At 43.9% G+C, this 17,289-nt stretch overlaps 1 protein-coding gene across 1 annotated transcript in view; it reads right to left on the bottom strand.

The window, feature by feature from the left end:
- The window catches only part of VWA3A (von Willebrand factor A domain containing 3A), a 60,073-nt gene that overhangs the window by 16,271 nt on the left and 26,513 nt on the right, over positions 1–17,289 (bottom strand). Inside the window, 12 exon segments of the mRNA XM_045849170.1 lie at positions 63–137; positions 1,742–1,861; positions 3,847–3,941; positions 4,389–4,469; positions 5,616–5,719; positions 5,829–5,964; positions 7,862–7,987; positions 10,000–10,065; positions 10,304–10,412; positions 10,726–10,851; positions 13,801–13,907; positions 15,562–15,660. Coding sequence (XP_045705126.1) covers positions 63–137; positions 1,742–1,861; positions 3,847–3,941; positions 4,389–4,469; positions 5,616–5,719; positions 5,829–5,964; positions 7,862–7,987; positions 10,000–10,065; positions 10,304–10,412; positions 10,726–10,851; positions 13,801–13,907; positions 15,562–15,660 — 1,244 coding nt within the window.

Here is a 17,289-nt window from a genome sequence, read left to right as displayed (position 1 = left end):
GAAAATAGCACCACCCAGGCTGCCCTCAGACATAGTAGGTGCAGCCTCTGCCCATCACCTACTGCCAAGCACTTTGTAAATTGTCGTGGCTCATGGAAACCATCTTGGGCCTCCAGCTTTCGATTGAGCTTCCAAACCTTGGGGGAAGGAAAGAAGGCTTGTTCTTAGGGAGAAGACTGCTCCACTGTGTGCCCCAACTCTCTGGGCTCCCCAGGGTCTAAAGAGGTCAAAATCCTAATTATACCCCCCAAACGTTAAGGTGTCACTGGCCTGGGCCAGCCAAGAGATTGCCTTGCTGGTCATGACCTGTTCCAGTACATTCACAGCAAGGCAGAGCTGAGGCTCTCAGTGAAGACACAGAGACAGGACCAGCTCTGGCCATCTGGACAGACTTCCTTCCTGATGTGTTTTGGTAACTCGTGTTGTCAGTGTGAATTTCCTCATCCCCTAAGAAGGGAGTCCTTCCTCCCTTTTTAATCTCCCCTAGGACACTGATTCATGCTTACAACACATTTTCACTCTCTATCTGTACTATAGTTTTTTTTTTAATTGTATCACTTCATGTTTCCTATGAGACACATTTAAATCCTTGAGAAGAAAATGTATCCCGTTCATTGAAGAAAAAGCAACTCCTTTCTGGTTCAAGATTGATCCCTCCTCCTGGACTCTTGACTCATCATGGCCAATCTCTTCAGAGACCTTGCACATGCCTGTCTCAACATGCCTGGCTCCCACTACAAGGCCTCATGTTCTTTGAGGACAAGTTTTGTGTTTTAACTTCCACATGCCTAATGCCCACCACAGTGACTGGTGCATGGCAGGCTTTCCAGAAAGCTGTTCAACAAATGAATGAATACATGAATAAATGAATGAAAACATTGTCTAACATGTTTGCACAAGCACTTTTTCTATAGAATTTATTAGGAAAAGATTAGGCCCTGGTGCAGAATAATATACAACATTACCTGCTGACTTAATAGGTTTAGAACACTCCCTATTAGGTGTGAAGTTGTATAAAAATGTATAGGTCAAGTGGGTTCCTTTTCTCTTTCTCCCCTAGTGGCATGCAATTAAAAATATGTATAAAATGATGTATATATTGAAATGATATATAACGGTAGATATTTAAACTATATGTAAATTATATAATTTTAATGTTGATATATGATAGTTACATGTAATTTAAATATATAGTTATATATAATTAAAATAGTTAAATATATATAAAATATTTAAAATTTAATTTATATTTTAAATTCAGATATAAAATCATTATGTGTAAAATATATAATTTATACATTACATTTATATAATTTAATTTGTATAATTTAATTATATAGAGCTACATATAAAATTAAAATTTAGAATTGAAACTCTAAATGAAATATTGTACCTTATTAGATCCACACTGGGAACTAAGACCGGAATATGCCTGGGGGCCCTTCTTTTTCTTTCTTGTGTTTATCAGCTTGGAGGCCAAATGGGGCAATGGGCGGAGTTACTTTATCCTTGTTGATCAAGCAGTGTGTTTTGGGGCTGCTTTTTACCTTCACCCTAGTGAGACTGTTCTGCAACCATTTAATTATTCAATGCCCCAATCAAGATCACTTGAATCAGATAAACTGATGGCTGTCACAGGAGGGTGGGTGCTCAGAACCTGTCGTTCACTCCCTTCCAGGAGCCTCAGCCCAGTGGTGAAAACATGCACACCAACCTCCCCCACCAGGAACTGGGAGCTTACGCAATGACATTGAAAGCGTCCTTGTTGGACAGTTGCTCCTCCAGCAGAAGTCGCAGGGAATGCTGGATATGAATAATGTACATGGAATTGGTCGCAGAGATATCGAGCAGTATAACCACCCTAAACAGAAACACAAGCTTTAAGAGGAGAACCGAATCTCTCAGATAGTGTTCATTTTGTTCCGTTTTACTATTTAAAGTGTTTTCCAGGGCACTTTAAGTGCCAGATTCACAGCTGGCCAAAATCTTCTTTGAGGTCAACAGATGTGGGTTTACAACAGTAAACTTCAGGGGTCACAGAAACTTCTCTCTCTGGAGGTCCTATCATGGAATCAAGTCTCACAGTAGAGAAGGTTTAAGGAGCAGAGGCTGCATATAAAGATTTGTATACATTTCCTTGTTTAAAGTGCTAGTGAGGCAGGAGGTAGTCAGGAAGGAAGCTCCCGAGGCCCCGCAGGGCTGAGGTAGAAAACACCTATACATGACAAAGACCCCCTAAGACGGGTTGTTCCTGTTTTCTGGGACAACTCTGAATCATAGAATGCGCCTGCGCGCTACCCCTGATTCATTATAATATCATTATAATGAAATAACATTGTGGGACTCCCTTCTCCAGTAGCCAATCAAGAAAGTCATGGGAAACCACGCATGCGCAGTAGCTTTGAAATCCAACTCCTTGTACCTGCGCAGGAAAAGCCCACCAAAGACTAGCAGGGGGGCTTCTGCCCCTATAAGAATAGAATCCCCCAGCCCACGTGCCCTTTTTTTCCCTCTGCTCAGAGCTGGCTCACTCCCGTGTCCTGTGGTATGTACTATCACTTAATAAACCTCCCCTCTTTCTTTATGCTATAAACTTTGTGTGTTCGGTTCAATTCTTTGTCCTCGATCACTAAGAACCTGGTTACCTGTGCACACCTGTGCACACCTGTGACACTAGGATTCAATATTATGATAAGTTGGGGTCTTTGAAGGAAAAACAGAAACAAGGTAAACAAGTTAGATGTAGATCTGTGTGTATCTGAGCCTCTGGGGAAATGTTTGTATTTCTTGTTTCCTTTTTCTGCTTTAAGATCCCCAGCCCCATTCAGCCTTCTCTTTTTATTATTTCAAATCTTATAGTCTCATCTCTTCCCTCTGTTCTCATTTTGAGACTCCTATGAATAGCAAAAGAAAATCCACTGGATTTAGAATCAGAAGACCTTGGTTTGAGTCCTACTTGCTGTGTGGCCTTAGGCAAGTCACAAAACCTCTCTGATCCTTGGTATATTTACCATAAAGTACTTATAATACGACTCCTCATAGGGTTGTGTTAAGAATCAAAGGATATAATAGATGTATAGCATTATAAAGGATACTATTTTGTAAGAGTAACACATCAAAAAAGGTATGGAATGATAATAAAGGTCATAATGGACACCCATTGTTTCTCCCTACTCAGTGTCCATTACCTCTTTTGGCAATAGCTTCCTGATTTTCATTTGGAAAACACCTCTGCCTCTGTCAGTCCATTTGTTGTGGGTAGAGCTGACCCTAGCCTAAACTCTGAGAGTGGGCATTTGACCCTCAGCAATGTTCCATCATGCTACCCTAGCCAGGATGAAGAGCTCATGGATGGGCCCATGCCCCAAGCTCCAGGAGTGCTAAAACTGGTAGGAAGTAAGTTGGGAGCTTAAGATGGCTACCTTGCCACCTGAAGGGGAAGTCTGCTGGAAAACAAAGCGATAAGAGAAGAAAACAGAGCTGAGAAATGGAGATAGATTCCTGACATGTATGAACCTCTGGATCAAGCCATGCCTGAAGACAGCTATCAAATCTATTATGGAATTTTCAGTTACCTTAACCAGACTTCACTGTTTTGTTTCAGCCAATTTTCACTTAGTTTCTGTTGCTTCTTAACTAAAAGAATCCTGAATAACACAATGAATGATGTTATTGATGTTGATGATGATGGTGGTGACTTTTCCCCCAGGAGTTCTGTTGAGTGATTTGCTGATTCTTAGTGTAAGTAAACAATGGCTTTTGGTGTTACGAATAGGGAATCCATGAGTTGGATAAGTGCTATGTTACACACAATATCCATGAAGAATACTACTTAGGGGAAGTTACCTTTTTTCACAGACGGTGCCCCAGATTCTTCTGCTGGCCAATGAGAGCCATTCGATCCGCCTCTCGTACATCCGAATAACTCTGCTGAGCTGTTTCTGTAAACCCATGGGCCAGAGTGAGCAATTGCACAAAGGGTGGCTGATTAAAGGGTCTGTGAGGACAGGGGTATATCCCAGTTAGCTTTTGGGAATAGTGTGTCAAGGCCATGGGTATCCAGGGAGTATGAACATTCCACTAAATCATGGACAAGTCTGCTGCAAGACCATGAAGAGTCAAAGTATTTTATTACTCCTCATGGGGGAGGAGGTAGATCTTGTCCCAAAGAATTAGAGCCTTTTTTTTTTTTTTGGCTTTTGTTAGATGCATCCAGATCTCTGCCTGGGGATGGAGTGGAGAAAGCTCCAGAGGTGCCTGTTGGGGAGCACAGTCTCTGTTTACAAGAGAATTCAGTCAATGGCTTGGTGTCTCCATGTTACTTGGCACCTTCCTCCCATTCCTCTTTCTCACACCCCATATGCTGACTGATTGGACCCATCACTGACCTGGTACTCATAGAGGAAGGGCAGGTCCACATGAACATTCTTCACTGTCCCATCATGCCATTGAAATTGTACCATTGCCTTCTGCACTCAGGTGTGGCCAGGAGGTGGTGCACACAGTGAGGAAGAATTTTAAGTTTAATTTGGGTACTGGGACTCTGACCACATGTGGGGTCAGATTATGCTCCCCACCCCCACCCCACAGGTCACTACTGCCTTGTCTGGAGCTGGAAAAGAGAACCATCAGGACAGTGGCCCTTGAATGAACATGCTGACAGTAGGCAGACTGCCATCTCGGGAGGCTCTTCTGAACACTGGAGTCTTGATTACAGAACATGGCTGGAAGTTTAGGTAATAACAGTGAGACACCTTTAAAACACACTGGCCATGGGTTCTTAGGTTTAGGAACTCAGGCCTTTATGGATACTTTGAAAATCAAGTTTGTTCATCTTATTCTTTCATCCTCCACCAAGCGTCATATACATATCTTGAAGTATCACTCCATCCACCTAGTCATTCATCCATCCCCTGCTTGAATTGTCCATCACTCTTCCCTTCCATTCTTCCATCTTTATATTTGTCTTTCCACTCATCTTTCCATTCATTATTCCTTCCATTTCTCCACTTTTCAATCCTTACTTTAATTTTTACTTTCATTCTTTTATCTTTTTTATTCTATCTTGTCACTCATCCTTTCATTTTGCCCCTCCATCTGTTCACATTTCCATACATACATACATACATACATACATACATATATCTGCCTATGTTTGCATGTATTCACCAACATTTTCATCCATCTAACCATTCATCCTTTGTTTTCTTCTTTCCAACCACTCAGTCATCCAGTAAACATTCATTGACTGCCTTACTTGTACTACATATTGGGGATAGAGAGTTTTTTCTTTTAAAGAGCTCACACTCTGGTAAGATTTAAATATGTAACAAATACACATATTAACACAGTGTAGGAGCTAACATAGAAGTCTGTACAAGGTAGAGTGAGGTGTTCTGAGTGGGAGAAAGGAAAACCTTTGTACTGGAGGTTAATTGTGGTACCCAATTTACTCCCTCTGGCCCATCTCCCAAGTTTTATTTTCAGATGGGTGGAAAGCCTGCCTATGATCCTCAGGCTCTGCCTTATGACTCTATTTTCTAAACTCTTAAGAAGGGAAATGTCACAAAGGAGCTCTCCTGCAGAGGATGGAGAGAACTCTGGATCTGAGTCACCTCATGGACAGTTGATGATACCATTTTCTGGAGAACAGGCACAAATTCCTCAATGGGAGAGAATGCGTTGGGTGCCAGAACCTGATAAAGGCTTAGCTTCTTCGCTGTAAAAATAAATGGTAGAGTTTAAGGTATGACTCATGAAGACCCAGAGAGTTAATGGCTTTTACTCAGTGACCTGAGTTCGGGGTTCTGCCGTCTTTGGGGACTTACCTTTTAGGCCATTGTCCTTTAGCCATTCTGCAGAAGTCTTGTCCAAGTTTGGGAACTCAATTGTGAGGGGGGCTTCATGCTTTGGGGGTTTAGGCAAGAGACTTCTGAGGGGCCCTTGTGCAATTTCTGTAGAAATCTAAATTAAAATAAAAAATCCTCATTACACAATCATAATTTAGAGTTGCAAAGTCCTCAGTCTCCCCGACCAACCCAGTTCACCCAAGAAGAGAATCTTAAAACATTACCTGGTAAATTAAAGGCAGTGTTGCCTCCTTGTCTCACCAACCCCATCCCCTTTTCTGGAATTTCCAGGGAAAGAGGGAGATGTTTCCAGAAACTCTCTTTATTTACTCATCCTCCTGGCCCCCTCCCCACCCTTAGCGTTAATATCAGCACCTTGGCCTCCTGATGACAGGTGGCCCCTCAGTGGACTCAAAACACAAGGCTTCAGGGAACTAAAAAGTAACTCTACACTAAAATCATGTAGGGAGCTTTCATCTAGCCCAGCCTCCCTTGTCCACATTTATAAACTGAAAACCTGAGGGTCTGAGAGGTTAAATCACACACAACTCATGTAGGAGTAAAACACAGAATAGCCATTCCCAAACTTTGAACACCGTTTTCATAAATTTTGCTATATCTGAATACCATTGTACTGTTATGTACTCAGTTTATTTTTAAATCAATTATATGACATTAAAGATTTTTAATATTTAATTTGATTTACTTTAAAAAATAGACTTTTTTTATTTTTAAATTTTATTTTAATTATTGTTCAAGTACAATTTTCTATGTTTTACTCCCATCCCAGCCCACCCACCCACCCCTCCCCACCTCCCTCCCATTTCCACCCACCCAAATAGACTCCTTTTTTGTATTAAATAATTTTAGAAAGATCTATTACTATCATAATGAGCTAGTTTTAAATATATAACATTAAAAAATATTAATCTATTCTGGCTGGTGTGGATCAGTGGATTGAGTGCTGGTCTGCAAGCCAGAAAGTCGCTGGTGTGATTCCCAGTTAGGACACACACCTGGGTTGTGGGCCAGGTCCCCAGTTGGGAGCATGCAAGAGGCAACTGGTTGATGTATCTCCTGCACATCAACATTACTCTCCCTCTCTTTCCCATCTTTCTAAAAATAAATAAATAAAATCTTTAAAAAGTACTAATCCATACAACCTTACAATCTTGCAAACCACATGTAGCACATGCATTTCATTAGGGGAAACTCCTAACAATGATTCGGCCATCTGACAGACCTGGATTCAATTACACTGAATTGCTTTCTATCTCAGTGATCCCAAGCACATTATTTAACCTCTTAACTTTGGTTTGCTAATCTGTAAACTGGGGGTAATAATCTACTTACAGCAGACTGCTGTTGCAAAGATAAAATAAGGCATTTAGAGAATTAAGCACTGTGCCCATTTTATGGGCAAATGAGCAAATGAGAACTTTTAATTATAATACTAACATCATCATGATTGTGTGTAATTGGTAGAAGAGCTGGAGCTAAAGTTCAAGACCCCAGTGTAGGTGCTATGTTTCTCTCACTCTGTCCAGCCAGTATAAATACACCCCAGTGCTCTTCTGTCCACAGCTAAGTTTGCCATGCCCTTCTAAATGTATAGCTTTTATGGAGCTTGTGCTGTTGTGCCCATGTTAAATCTGTCCCAGAGCAGAGACTTTGCCCCTGAATGAAGGTCTGGGGTAAAAGGCAACTTCTAGACAGCCTACACTGTGTGGTTGAAGTTTTCATTATTCTCCAAACTGGAAGAAGGGGAAGGTGGAAGGGGTGGCAGGAGCCTGCTTACCTTTCCCTGAAATACAGTTTTTAATTAGAAGATCTACCAGGACCTTTTCTGACATAGTGGAAGACTCACCTGACCCATCTGCTCAGAGCTCCAAGGCTCTGCCTTGTTTCACTTTTAGGAGATGGTGGGGCAACAGACATGTGAAGAAAGAAAATGAAGTGAGATCTGCTGAGTGCCTCAGGGAGAAGGTCCCGGAATCTTCACTGATACCTACCTCCTTCATGATGCCTGTCAGCTCCTCACTGGGGGCACTGTAGCACAGAGCTTGGATGTGGCCCAGGAGGCTCTGGGCCTTCTGGATTTCCACCAGTAGCTGGTCAATGTCTGGGCTGGTGCAGATCTAGGGGTGGTAGGAGCAAGAGGCCATCCAGAAGTCATTTAGCTACCAGTAGTAGCCAAGGTGAGAGGGCAAGGAGAGATGTCAGTTCCTAGAGCTGTGTGGCAGACTGTTTAAACCTGACATTATAAACTGGGGTCTGTGTATATGGGACAGAACTTGCAAACACACTGTGTTCCACTTGTATAGCCCTGGCCTGCAGTGTTAACCAACTGAAGGGTTGTTTAACCTTAAAAATGTGAAGAAATACTTTATACCCTTTAGTAGGCTGTGATAATAATAATTTTACAAGGACTATAACACTGCTGGTGGGAATATAAAAGGGTATAGCTTTTGTGGAAAACAGTTAAGTGGCTCCCTAAAAACTTAAACAGAATGACTCTATAACCAAGCATTGAGACTCCTAGGTATGTACCCCATAACTTGAAAGCAGGGACTCAGACCAATAGTCACAGCAGTTCACAATCACCAAAAGGTGGAAATAACCCAAATGTCCAGAGACTAATGAATGGATAAACCAAATGTTAGAATATCCAGAAAATGGAATGTTATCACCATAAAACAGAATGAACTACTAATACCTGCTACAATATAGACGAACCTTGAAAACATTATGCCAACTGAAAGAAGCCAGACACAAAAGGTATATGATTTCATTTAAATGAAATATCCAAACTAAGTAAATCCACAGAGACAGAAAGCAGATTAGTGGATGCCAGGAGCTACGGGTAGGGGCAGTGGGTTGTGATGCTTAATGATATGGGATTTCCTTTTGGAGAGATGAAAATGTTTTGAAAGTAGATAGAGGTTGTGGTTGCATGACATTGTGATAGTATAAATACCACTAATTGTACACTTTAGAATAGTTAACTTCATGTTAGATGAATTTCACCTCATTTTAAAAAACAAATGTAAATACATTACACACTTAAACTAATCCAGATTTCTGGTTCTTCTTGAAAATTTGAGAATCTGGCAACACTGGGGTCATGTTGCTACAGAGGTGACTGGCAGGGGCTGAGCAGGGGCACCTCTTCAGGTGGGGCAGGTGCTATCTAATTCACCACAGTCCTCACCGCTCTCTGTTGCCTCCCAGCAGAGACAGTTGTTACCCCTGCACTGTTGTTTTGCTCATATTAAAGAAGACAATAAAATTTGTTGTACCCGTATTTCCATCTATATTGGAAAAACAACAGATAAGACGGTCACAGATTTTAAGATAAAATGTTTCTTAAAACAGCCAGTTTTATTTATTTACTGGACCTTTCTAGCCCCTGTGGTCTGTGACCCCTACAAACAGAATCTGGGCAGTGAGGTAACAAGAGGGGGTGCTGCTGAGAAAGGCATGTCCTAACTCAGGCTCCTGTGAAATGCTACACTTTGTAACACCTGAACATACTTGTGAGATGCAGCTATTCATTTACTTACGGTTATTAACAGTCAGCATGCAAGACACAACCTGTTAGCTGAAAGGATAGTTGGATTCTCAATCTGCCAAATGGATTTACACACACATTTGCTAACTGTTCCCTCCATGGTGGACACATGGTACGTGATGTCATTATTAACTGGGAGAAGGACACTAATGGATGGATTTGTGTAGAATCTATTGCTCATTCAGAATTGACTGCTGTGGGTCCCCTGCAAGAGCAGAGGTCTACCTAGGAGAAAGAACTGAGGCAGCCAATTCAGACTCAGAGCTTTGATGGGAGCAGAGGTGGGGTGGAGCCCATGTTGATGGCAACTGGATAGATTCAGGATTCTACCCACCAGGCTTTAAAAAGCCTCTAGCCTCACAGGTGTGTAATCAGCTCATCATACATGTTGACCAAAGGATCTCTTGTGACTTCATGTCCCAGTTCTTCCCACATATTCACTTTAACCTGATTATACCTTTGTAAGCCCACTGAGCTTGGGGGAGGGAGGGGAAGCAAGCATACAGCATGGTCTGTCTTGGCCCAGATCCCTAGACACAGTGGGACAGGCAGGAAGGAGAGCAGGGGCAGCGAGCGTACCTCCGTCTCTAGGGTGTAGCAGTGATAGTGGCCCCCAACAGCTTCCGCAAAGTTCTTCAGGACAGCCTGTGGGATGGCAGCAGGGTCACCTCTCACTAGGGTGATGCCAGTGCTGCAAAACACTTTCTCCTTGACCAAACCTCCCAACTCTCCAGACTTCCCATCTTACCAAATGGAGAACTGGGTACAAGAGAGTTGTGCTCTGGTCCACAGCTTGGGGCCTGTCCACATACAGATCCTCACAGGCTGGCACTGCTCACTATGACCAATCCAAGAGAACACTTGGAAAGTCTCAGGTACTTACAGGGGGCACCTGATCGTCGCATTTGTAGGTGATGATGTGGGTGTGGAGGTCCCTTCCCATGGTGGACTGTTGGATATAGTCAGACAGGATTTCAGCAGGCTGATCTGGGCTGAGGAAAAGACAGAACAAGAGAAGGGAGCACCCCAGCATGAGGACATACCAGAGCAAAATGATAATTTCTAGGGAACATCTACAGAGTCTAATCTACCATTTGTATGCCAGGTAACTTATATAAGACGCAGGGCAGAGTAAAAGCACAGGCCTGGCCTGCTCTGGTGGCCCTGTGCACAGATGACCCATGAACACAATCCTTCCATCAAGCATGTGTCAGGAGTCACACTTGTTGATCTTTCTTCAAACACTGGTTTGGTTCTCTGGCCCCCTTCATGTACTCTGTTGTCTGCTTAGGAAAGGAGACCTACCAGCTTCCTAATATGGTCACTAAGGAATCCAGCCCTTTTAGAGCAAAGGTTTTCTTCAGGGCTTGCAGCAGATTGCTGCCTCCATCAGGCTGCAGGTGCTTTACCCAGAGCTTGAATTCCTGTAGGCTGAGGAGACAAGAATGGAGACAAAAGCAGCCTAATCACAGCATTCTTCAGGGCTCCAGGTCCAGGACAAATTGAACTCATTTCAGCCTAATGATACCTCTTTGAGGTGGACATGTTTATTTCCATTTTACAGATGAGAAGAATGAGGTTCAGATTTAGGAATTGCTAAAATTATACTGTTAGCAACTGGCAACACTGAGGATTCAAATGAGGTCTGACTCTAGGACCTGAGCTTTGTAGGGGATGGGTTTGATTTGGTCTGGCAAATGTGATTCAGCTCTGTATGGAAAACCTACAGGAGCAATGTAGTGGGCAGGAGCCAGACCCTCAAACCGGGTTTTCCCGTGGGAATCAGGCCTAGAAAATGCATACAGACTGTTATGGCTTGCTCTTGCTAAAACTCCCTCACTGGTCTAAAAGAGTGGATATTTATTGCCTATCTTCAATGTAATTTCCAAAGCCTGTGTAAATTTTCCCAAGGATGGAGCTAATCAGCTCGCCACCTTCCCCTTCTGTATTTGTTATTTTCAGTTCCTCGATTGTACCTAAAATGTGGACAACAATATTCTATGTAATAGATAAATCCTTCTTTGATGTAAGACTGGAGAAAAAACAATAAAAGCCTGTCTAGGCAAGGGTTGGGGTGCTCTCCCCTTGAGAGAGTGGCCGTGCTGTCCCCTTTTTCTCCACAGGATTGCTGTAGCCTGTGCGTCTGTCCTAGCCTTCAGTCACAATAAGTGGACTCTGATGACCAGAGTGTGCCACAGAGCTTCTAGTGACTGCTGTCAGTTGGTCCAGGGCTAAGACCCTTCTTCCACCCACCCTGACTCTGCTGGGAGGCAGACTTCAGCCTGAAGCATGGAGTCAATGCTCTAATGCTCAGAAGGGACTAAGAGAAAGCTGTGGCTGTGTGGCCATATCTCATGTGGATTGGGGTACACACTTCTGGTAACAGGGAAAATGACCTAACACAGTACTGTCTTGGTTAAATACTGAATACCTCACATGGTACTAGTGAGAGAGTTCTGCTCTTTCCATTTCTTTTTCAGTCTGACCAACACCGCCCCCCCCGCCCCCCGCCAAATCTCAGCCTGTTGCTAGAAGTCTGTCTCTCATTATTATAACTATTGAGTCTCCCTTTTAAACAGAGAAAGAAAAAATTCAGGCCTAGAGTCTTCTCAAGCCAATAGGTTTCAAGCTGGAATTTAATATCAGCAGTTTGTTTGCTATCCTTGTATTTATTTTTTGACTACTTTCTAATTATGGCAAGGATTCTGGGCTTCTCAATTATGGTACTGATAGAGAGTTTCCTTCAACAATAAACAGAGTTGGTCTAAAAAAATCAATAACAGTGCAAGTGGTACAGAGTAAATAATAGTTCACAAGGCAGAGATATGCTGAAATCATTTAAGTCCAGGAATGACTGGAGTTGAGAAACTCCTGGCTAGATGATCTCAAGGTCATTCCAGGTTGGACAATGGAGATCAGGGGTCTAACAAAGGTGGAAATCAAAGTAAAAAAAAATGCTCTCATTCTCTGACTATCTGCCACATGCCAGTTACTTATTTTTTATTTCATCCTCACAACAGCTCAGTGAGGAACAAGTATCCTCAGCCTCATTCTGCTCATGAGAGAAGTGAAGGACTGGTCAGCATTACCCAGTAACTGCTAGAGCTGGGATTCAAAGCCAGCACTGCTGGAATTGAGTACTTCTCTACCTGGACATGTTCCTCTTTATAGCCAGTGCTTGGCAAGGGGACCTCCATCCCAGAAATCTAAGCTTGTGGATTTTCCAGGACTCTGCTCTGGAATCTAATCCCGGCTCTGCCACTTTGGGCATGTTTCCTAACCTGAGACCAGTTTCTTCATCTACAAAATGGGGATAATAATCCTATTCAACGTGCTGGATACAAATATTAAATAAGATAGTACATGCTAAGTGGCTACTGTGGTACTTAACACATGGTGGGTGATCAAAGATACTCCCTTCATGGTATAAGTGGAAACTCTTACATACCTTCCCTCTCTCTGCTCCCCTAGACTAGAAGCTCTCAAATAAAGGACTAGCTAAATTGTAGTATATAGTGAAACACTATACAGCCATTAAAAAGAAGGAGGAGTTCCTGTATGCCCAGAGAGTGATATCCAAGGTTAGGTGCAAAGCCAGTTACAGGCCAGTATGACATGCTCCTGCTTGTGTTTATTTAAAAAATTTTTTTAAAGGTTTTATTTTATTCATTTTAGAGAGACTGGGAGGGAGAGAGAAAGAGAAGTGTTTATGTGCAAGAGATGCATGGAATGGTTGCCACTCACATGCCCCCGACTGTGGACCTGGCCTACAACCCAGGCATGTACCCCAACCAGGAATCAAACTGGCAAATTTTTGGTTCGCAGGCCAGCACTCAATCCACTGAGACTCACCAGCCAGGGCTCCTGTTTGTGTTTAAATAAAAGAGGATGGCCCTGGCTGGTGTGGCTCAGTGGACTGAGTGCTGGCCTGTGAACCAAAGAGTCGCCTTAAAAAAAAGAGGATGAACACACAGGTGTATGTGTGACAGACTGTCCATGGAAGTAAACAGAAGAAACTGTTACTGGGAGAAGAGAGGAGGACTTGGGTGAGGGAGACTCATTTGCTATTATTTACCCTCTCATACTGTTTTAGTTTTTGAACGTGAACATGTATTATTTTCACAATAATAAAACTACCTGCTACTTTGCCGGATAAAATGGTATCTTGTGGTTGTCTTGTCTTTTCATTTGATGGATTACTTGTGAGGGTAACTCTTTTTCCAGAAGTTACTGGCTCCTGGTGTTTCTACTTTTGTGAATTGTCCCTTTGCATTTACTTATCCAATGGGGTTTGTAATTCAATCACGCAATGAAGACAGTAACACTTGGGGAGGAAAATGACCACATAAACATCCTGGGCAGGGCTGGATGGCTACTCACATGGAGGTGCTGACGTCCACGGGGTCTGGCCAGAGGGGTCTGATGGTGGTGCCAAAGGACAGGACGTACAGCTTCTCCTTGCGACTCAGCTGCTCATCAATCAGGCTCTGATGGACAGAAGTGTCAGGTAGGGAGTTAGTTATTAACAAAAGAGAAGGGGGCCAGACATCTGGTTTGGCCCGATTAAGTCAGGTAACAGCAGTTTCGCAGTCACACCAGGGAGTAATGGCATCATTTGGACAACATCCCGCCTAATCAACGAGGCAGGAAAGACAGCCTTACAGCCTCCCCAGGGGTAACAGGCATCATTCCTCTGGACTAACAGAGAAGGAAGAAAATGGTGAGGGGGATTCCTTTTACTGAGGCTGCGCAGTAGAAGCCAGATGAGAAAGCAGAACTTTGAGGCTTGTGAAGTAGGAGCCAACATGGCCACCATAAAGGGGCGGAGTCTAGCCTGGGAAAGTCAGGGAAAAGGATCAGATTGGAGGAGGGCACATGAAAATGATTGAATAGTGTGAGGCACCAGCACAGGCCGAAAAATCCAGGAGAGACCGGGTAGTTTGAAATAAAGGCTGCTCTCAAGCCCAAGAAAATACAGGGAAGACAAAGAACCCAGCTTGTGCCCTCCTTGGAGCACGTCCACTCCAGTATCCTTTTTGAGAATACTTTTGCCTTCTTTTTTTTCCTAAACTCTAAGGGTCCATAGGAGACTCACAAATAGGGGAGCAGCAAGTGACAGCAGAGGGCTCTCCTTTTGACTCTCACTTATTTTCATGAGTCTATGCAGCTGCTACTATAGCCTGCTTGCTCCATAGGTCTCCGAGAATATACTTGTCAACTTTTTGCTTTAATGACTCTTGCCTTTCACACACCTCCTCCTAAGCGAGTGTCCCCAAATTTCTTTCCCCTGTGACACTGTACAAGAGCCCATTACCAGACTGTGCAGGGCCTATCTGCCTAGACCCTGGTGTTTCCAGGAATAGGTCACCACTGGCTCCCAAAGCAACGGGCCATGTGCCTGGCTTTACCTCTCATGCTGCGGCTGGTCACCGGGGCTAGGGTATGAGCAGTGCTAAAGCGGGGTCACTTGAGGTTCAGCTTAGTGGACTCACACTGACCTTTGCTTCCCACCCACTGGGGATGTGGGATAAGAGCTATAGCTGCCTATCCCATACTGTCCCATGGTCCTATGTGGTGGAGGTAGAACATGGGCCTTCAGCCTATGGATTGTGTGCCCCCCTCCCCAACCCACAATGGCAGACTGCTGTTCTCTTTCAGAGCAGCTCCTTAGGGTTGCTGTACACCAGGGTCAGAAATGTGGGTGGGGTGTGTGTCTTGGCTTCCCATCTCAAACGTGTGCTATGGTTGGTTGAACTCTTAACTGTGGCACCCAGGAGGGAGAACACAGGAAGGGGGCAGTAGTTTCTCTCCAAGGCATATGAGTCGGGGATGGAGCAATGAGCACAACACCAGCCTGTTTGATTAATGTTTTTAAGCTGTAGTGGGTGAATATACAATAGTCTTGAGACATAGTCAAGTTACTAGGGACTGCTGTGAAGAGAATACTAGAAGCTCACACTCCAAGGGAAAATGACTCTGAGGTTTGGGTTCTTTAACTGAAGATGCTAATTAACTGTGAACTGCTCTTTGTAAAATACATCATTTTGCATTTGCTGTGAACAAAGCCAGCTAGCCAGGCACAAATGGGAGGGAGGAGTGGTGGAAGTGGTTCCAGGTCCTTCTCTGTGCCCCAAGACTTACCATGAGGTCATTTTGAAATTCTTCATTCCTAGGGCTACTGCTGATGGCCGACACATCAATGAGAACACCGACTCTGGCCCCCTTGATGAGGCCAAATGCCTAAAACCAAAAAGGGCACCCAGAAATAACCAGCACAACTGTGTTGCTCTGAAGACTTTCACGGAGCAGCTCCGCAATGGGAACTTCTAACTCTCCCAGACCTCAACAAAGAGCAGCCAAGGAAGGCCCATTTTACAGAGGAAGAAGCAAAACCTAGGTCTAGGCTGCTGCTCCTGTTTTGTGGCAACATATTCTTTAAGTTGTTGTCATTGATATTTACCGTCTACTCTTATGAAGTAATACATGCTTACTGTAGAAAATTTGGAGCCTGTAGAAAAACATCCTTTTTAAGAGATAAAATTTGATACTTCACTACTATGGATGAAAAAATGGCCACATGCTAAATCTAACAAGCTCAGGGGAGGCCTGCATGGTGGGACTTAGAAACTCAGGCCAAAGTCACCACATGGGATGGACTGAAATTAAAACATTCTAGCTAAAGGCAGTTAATGGCTGGTAATCTTGTCCTAGTCTAATGGGGTGCAAAGTGAGGGGTGCCAAAAAATAGGAGAAAAAAACCCAAAGACCTTGATTGGGGGATGGGGGAAGTGGATGATATGGCTTAAGATAATTGCATAGCAAAAAGGCAAGCTAATGCTTGTGCTACTGCCCGGGTGAAAGGTGTCTAGTGACCCTGAGAGCATTCAGGAACTCGTGACAAGCCAGGGGAGGTGAATGCCCTCCCCAGAAGCCCCTGTGTCATGGGAATTCTTGACCTAACTAAAGATGGCAGCTGAGAGAATGTAAATATGGGAAGACTGGCAAATGTAGCACATTGTGGGAGGAGCTGGATAGGATGTCATGTAGGAAGCTCTGGGTCAGGATTTAAACTACGGACAAGCAGAGAGGGGGAGGTTGGTTGGCTATGAGGGCTGAGAGAGTAGGTAGCAGTGGTGCCAGTCTGTAGTGAAGAGGGCAGCTATGTGCAAGAGGTTCAGCCATGGTGCCTATAGTGAGGGAAGAACTATGTCTGTTCCTCTGAGGTTTCGGCCATGCAGCCTAGGCTAGTAAGAAAGGGGAGTAGTTATGAAGAAGGAGCCATAAGCCAGAAGGGATTTGGCGGCAGCAGCAAAGAGAGAGAGAATGGCAGGCTGCTGCTCTGATTGTGCCCACTCTAGCTGACTCCAAAGCCACTCAGGACTCTGCCTTGCAAGATGCTGACCTGCTGCCTCAGGCCTGCACTATGTCTGTACTCTTGGGACTCTGGATGTACAGAGAAGTCACTTTCTTGGGACTTGTACCTGTCCTGGTCTTCACCATGATCCAGTGCAACATGGCACATTTTCCTGGACTATTACATGGAGGCTGAGGACAACATATCCCAGATCCTGAAGGAGAGAGCTGCTGTGAGATGATGGCAACTCTGAAACCATGGGTGTACCTTGCAGAGGGGATGGAGACCTGTTTGTGCAGCTGGCTTAAGAACAGATAAGAATATGGGGAACTATTGGGCTTGGTTTTGGCTTATACCCTGGTGGGGAGCAAGGAAAGTGCTGGGTCTCATGGGAGAACAGAGCTCTGAGCAGAAGTGCTCTCAGCCCCACTGAGGTTCTACCCTTGTAAATAAAAAGCTGTTTACTCCAACACTAATTGTTGGGTCATGCATCAAGGCACCACAAGCACAAGCCC

Source organism: Phyllostomus hastatus, unplaced genomic scaffold, assembly GCF_019186645.2.
Source record: "Phyllostomus hastatus isolate PE091 unplaced genomic scaffold, TTU_PhHast_1.1 phas_contig_64, whole genome shotgun sequence".
Lineage (NCBI taxonomy): Eukaryota > Metazoa > Chordata > Mammalia > Chiroptera > Phyllostomidae > Phyllostomus > Phyllostomus hastatus.
Note: the sequence above shows the minus strand (reverse complement) of the source record. Positions and strands in the feature narration are given on the sequence as shown.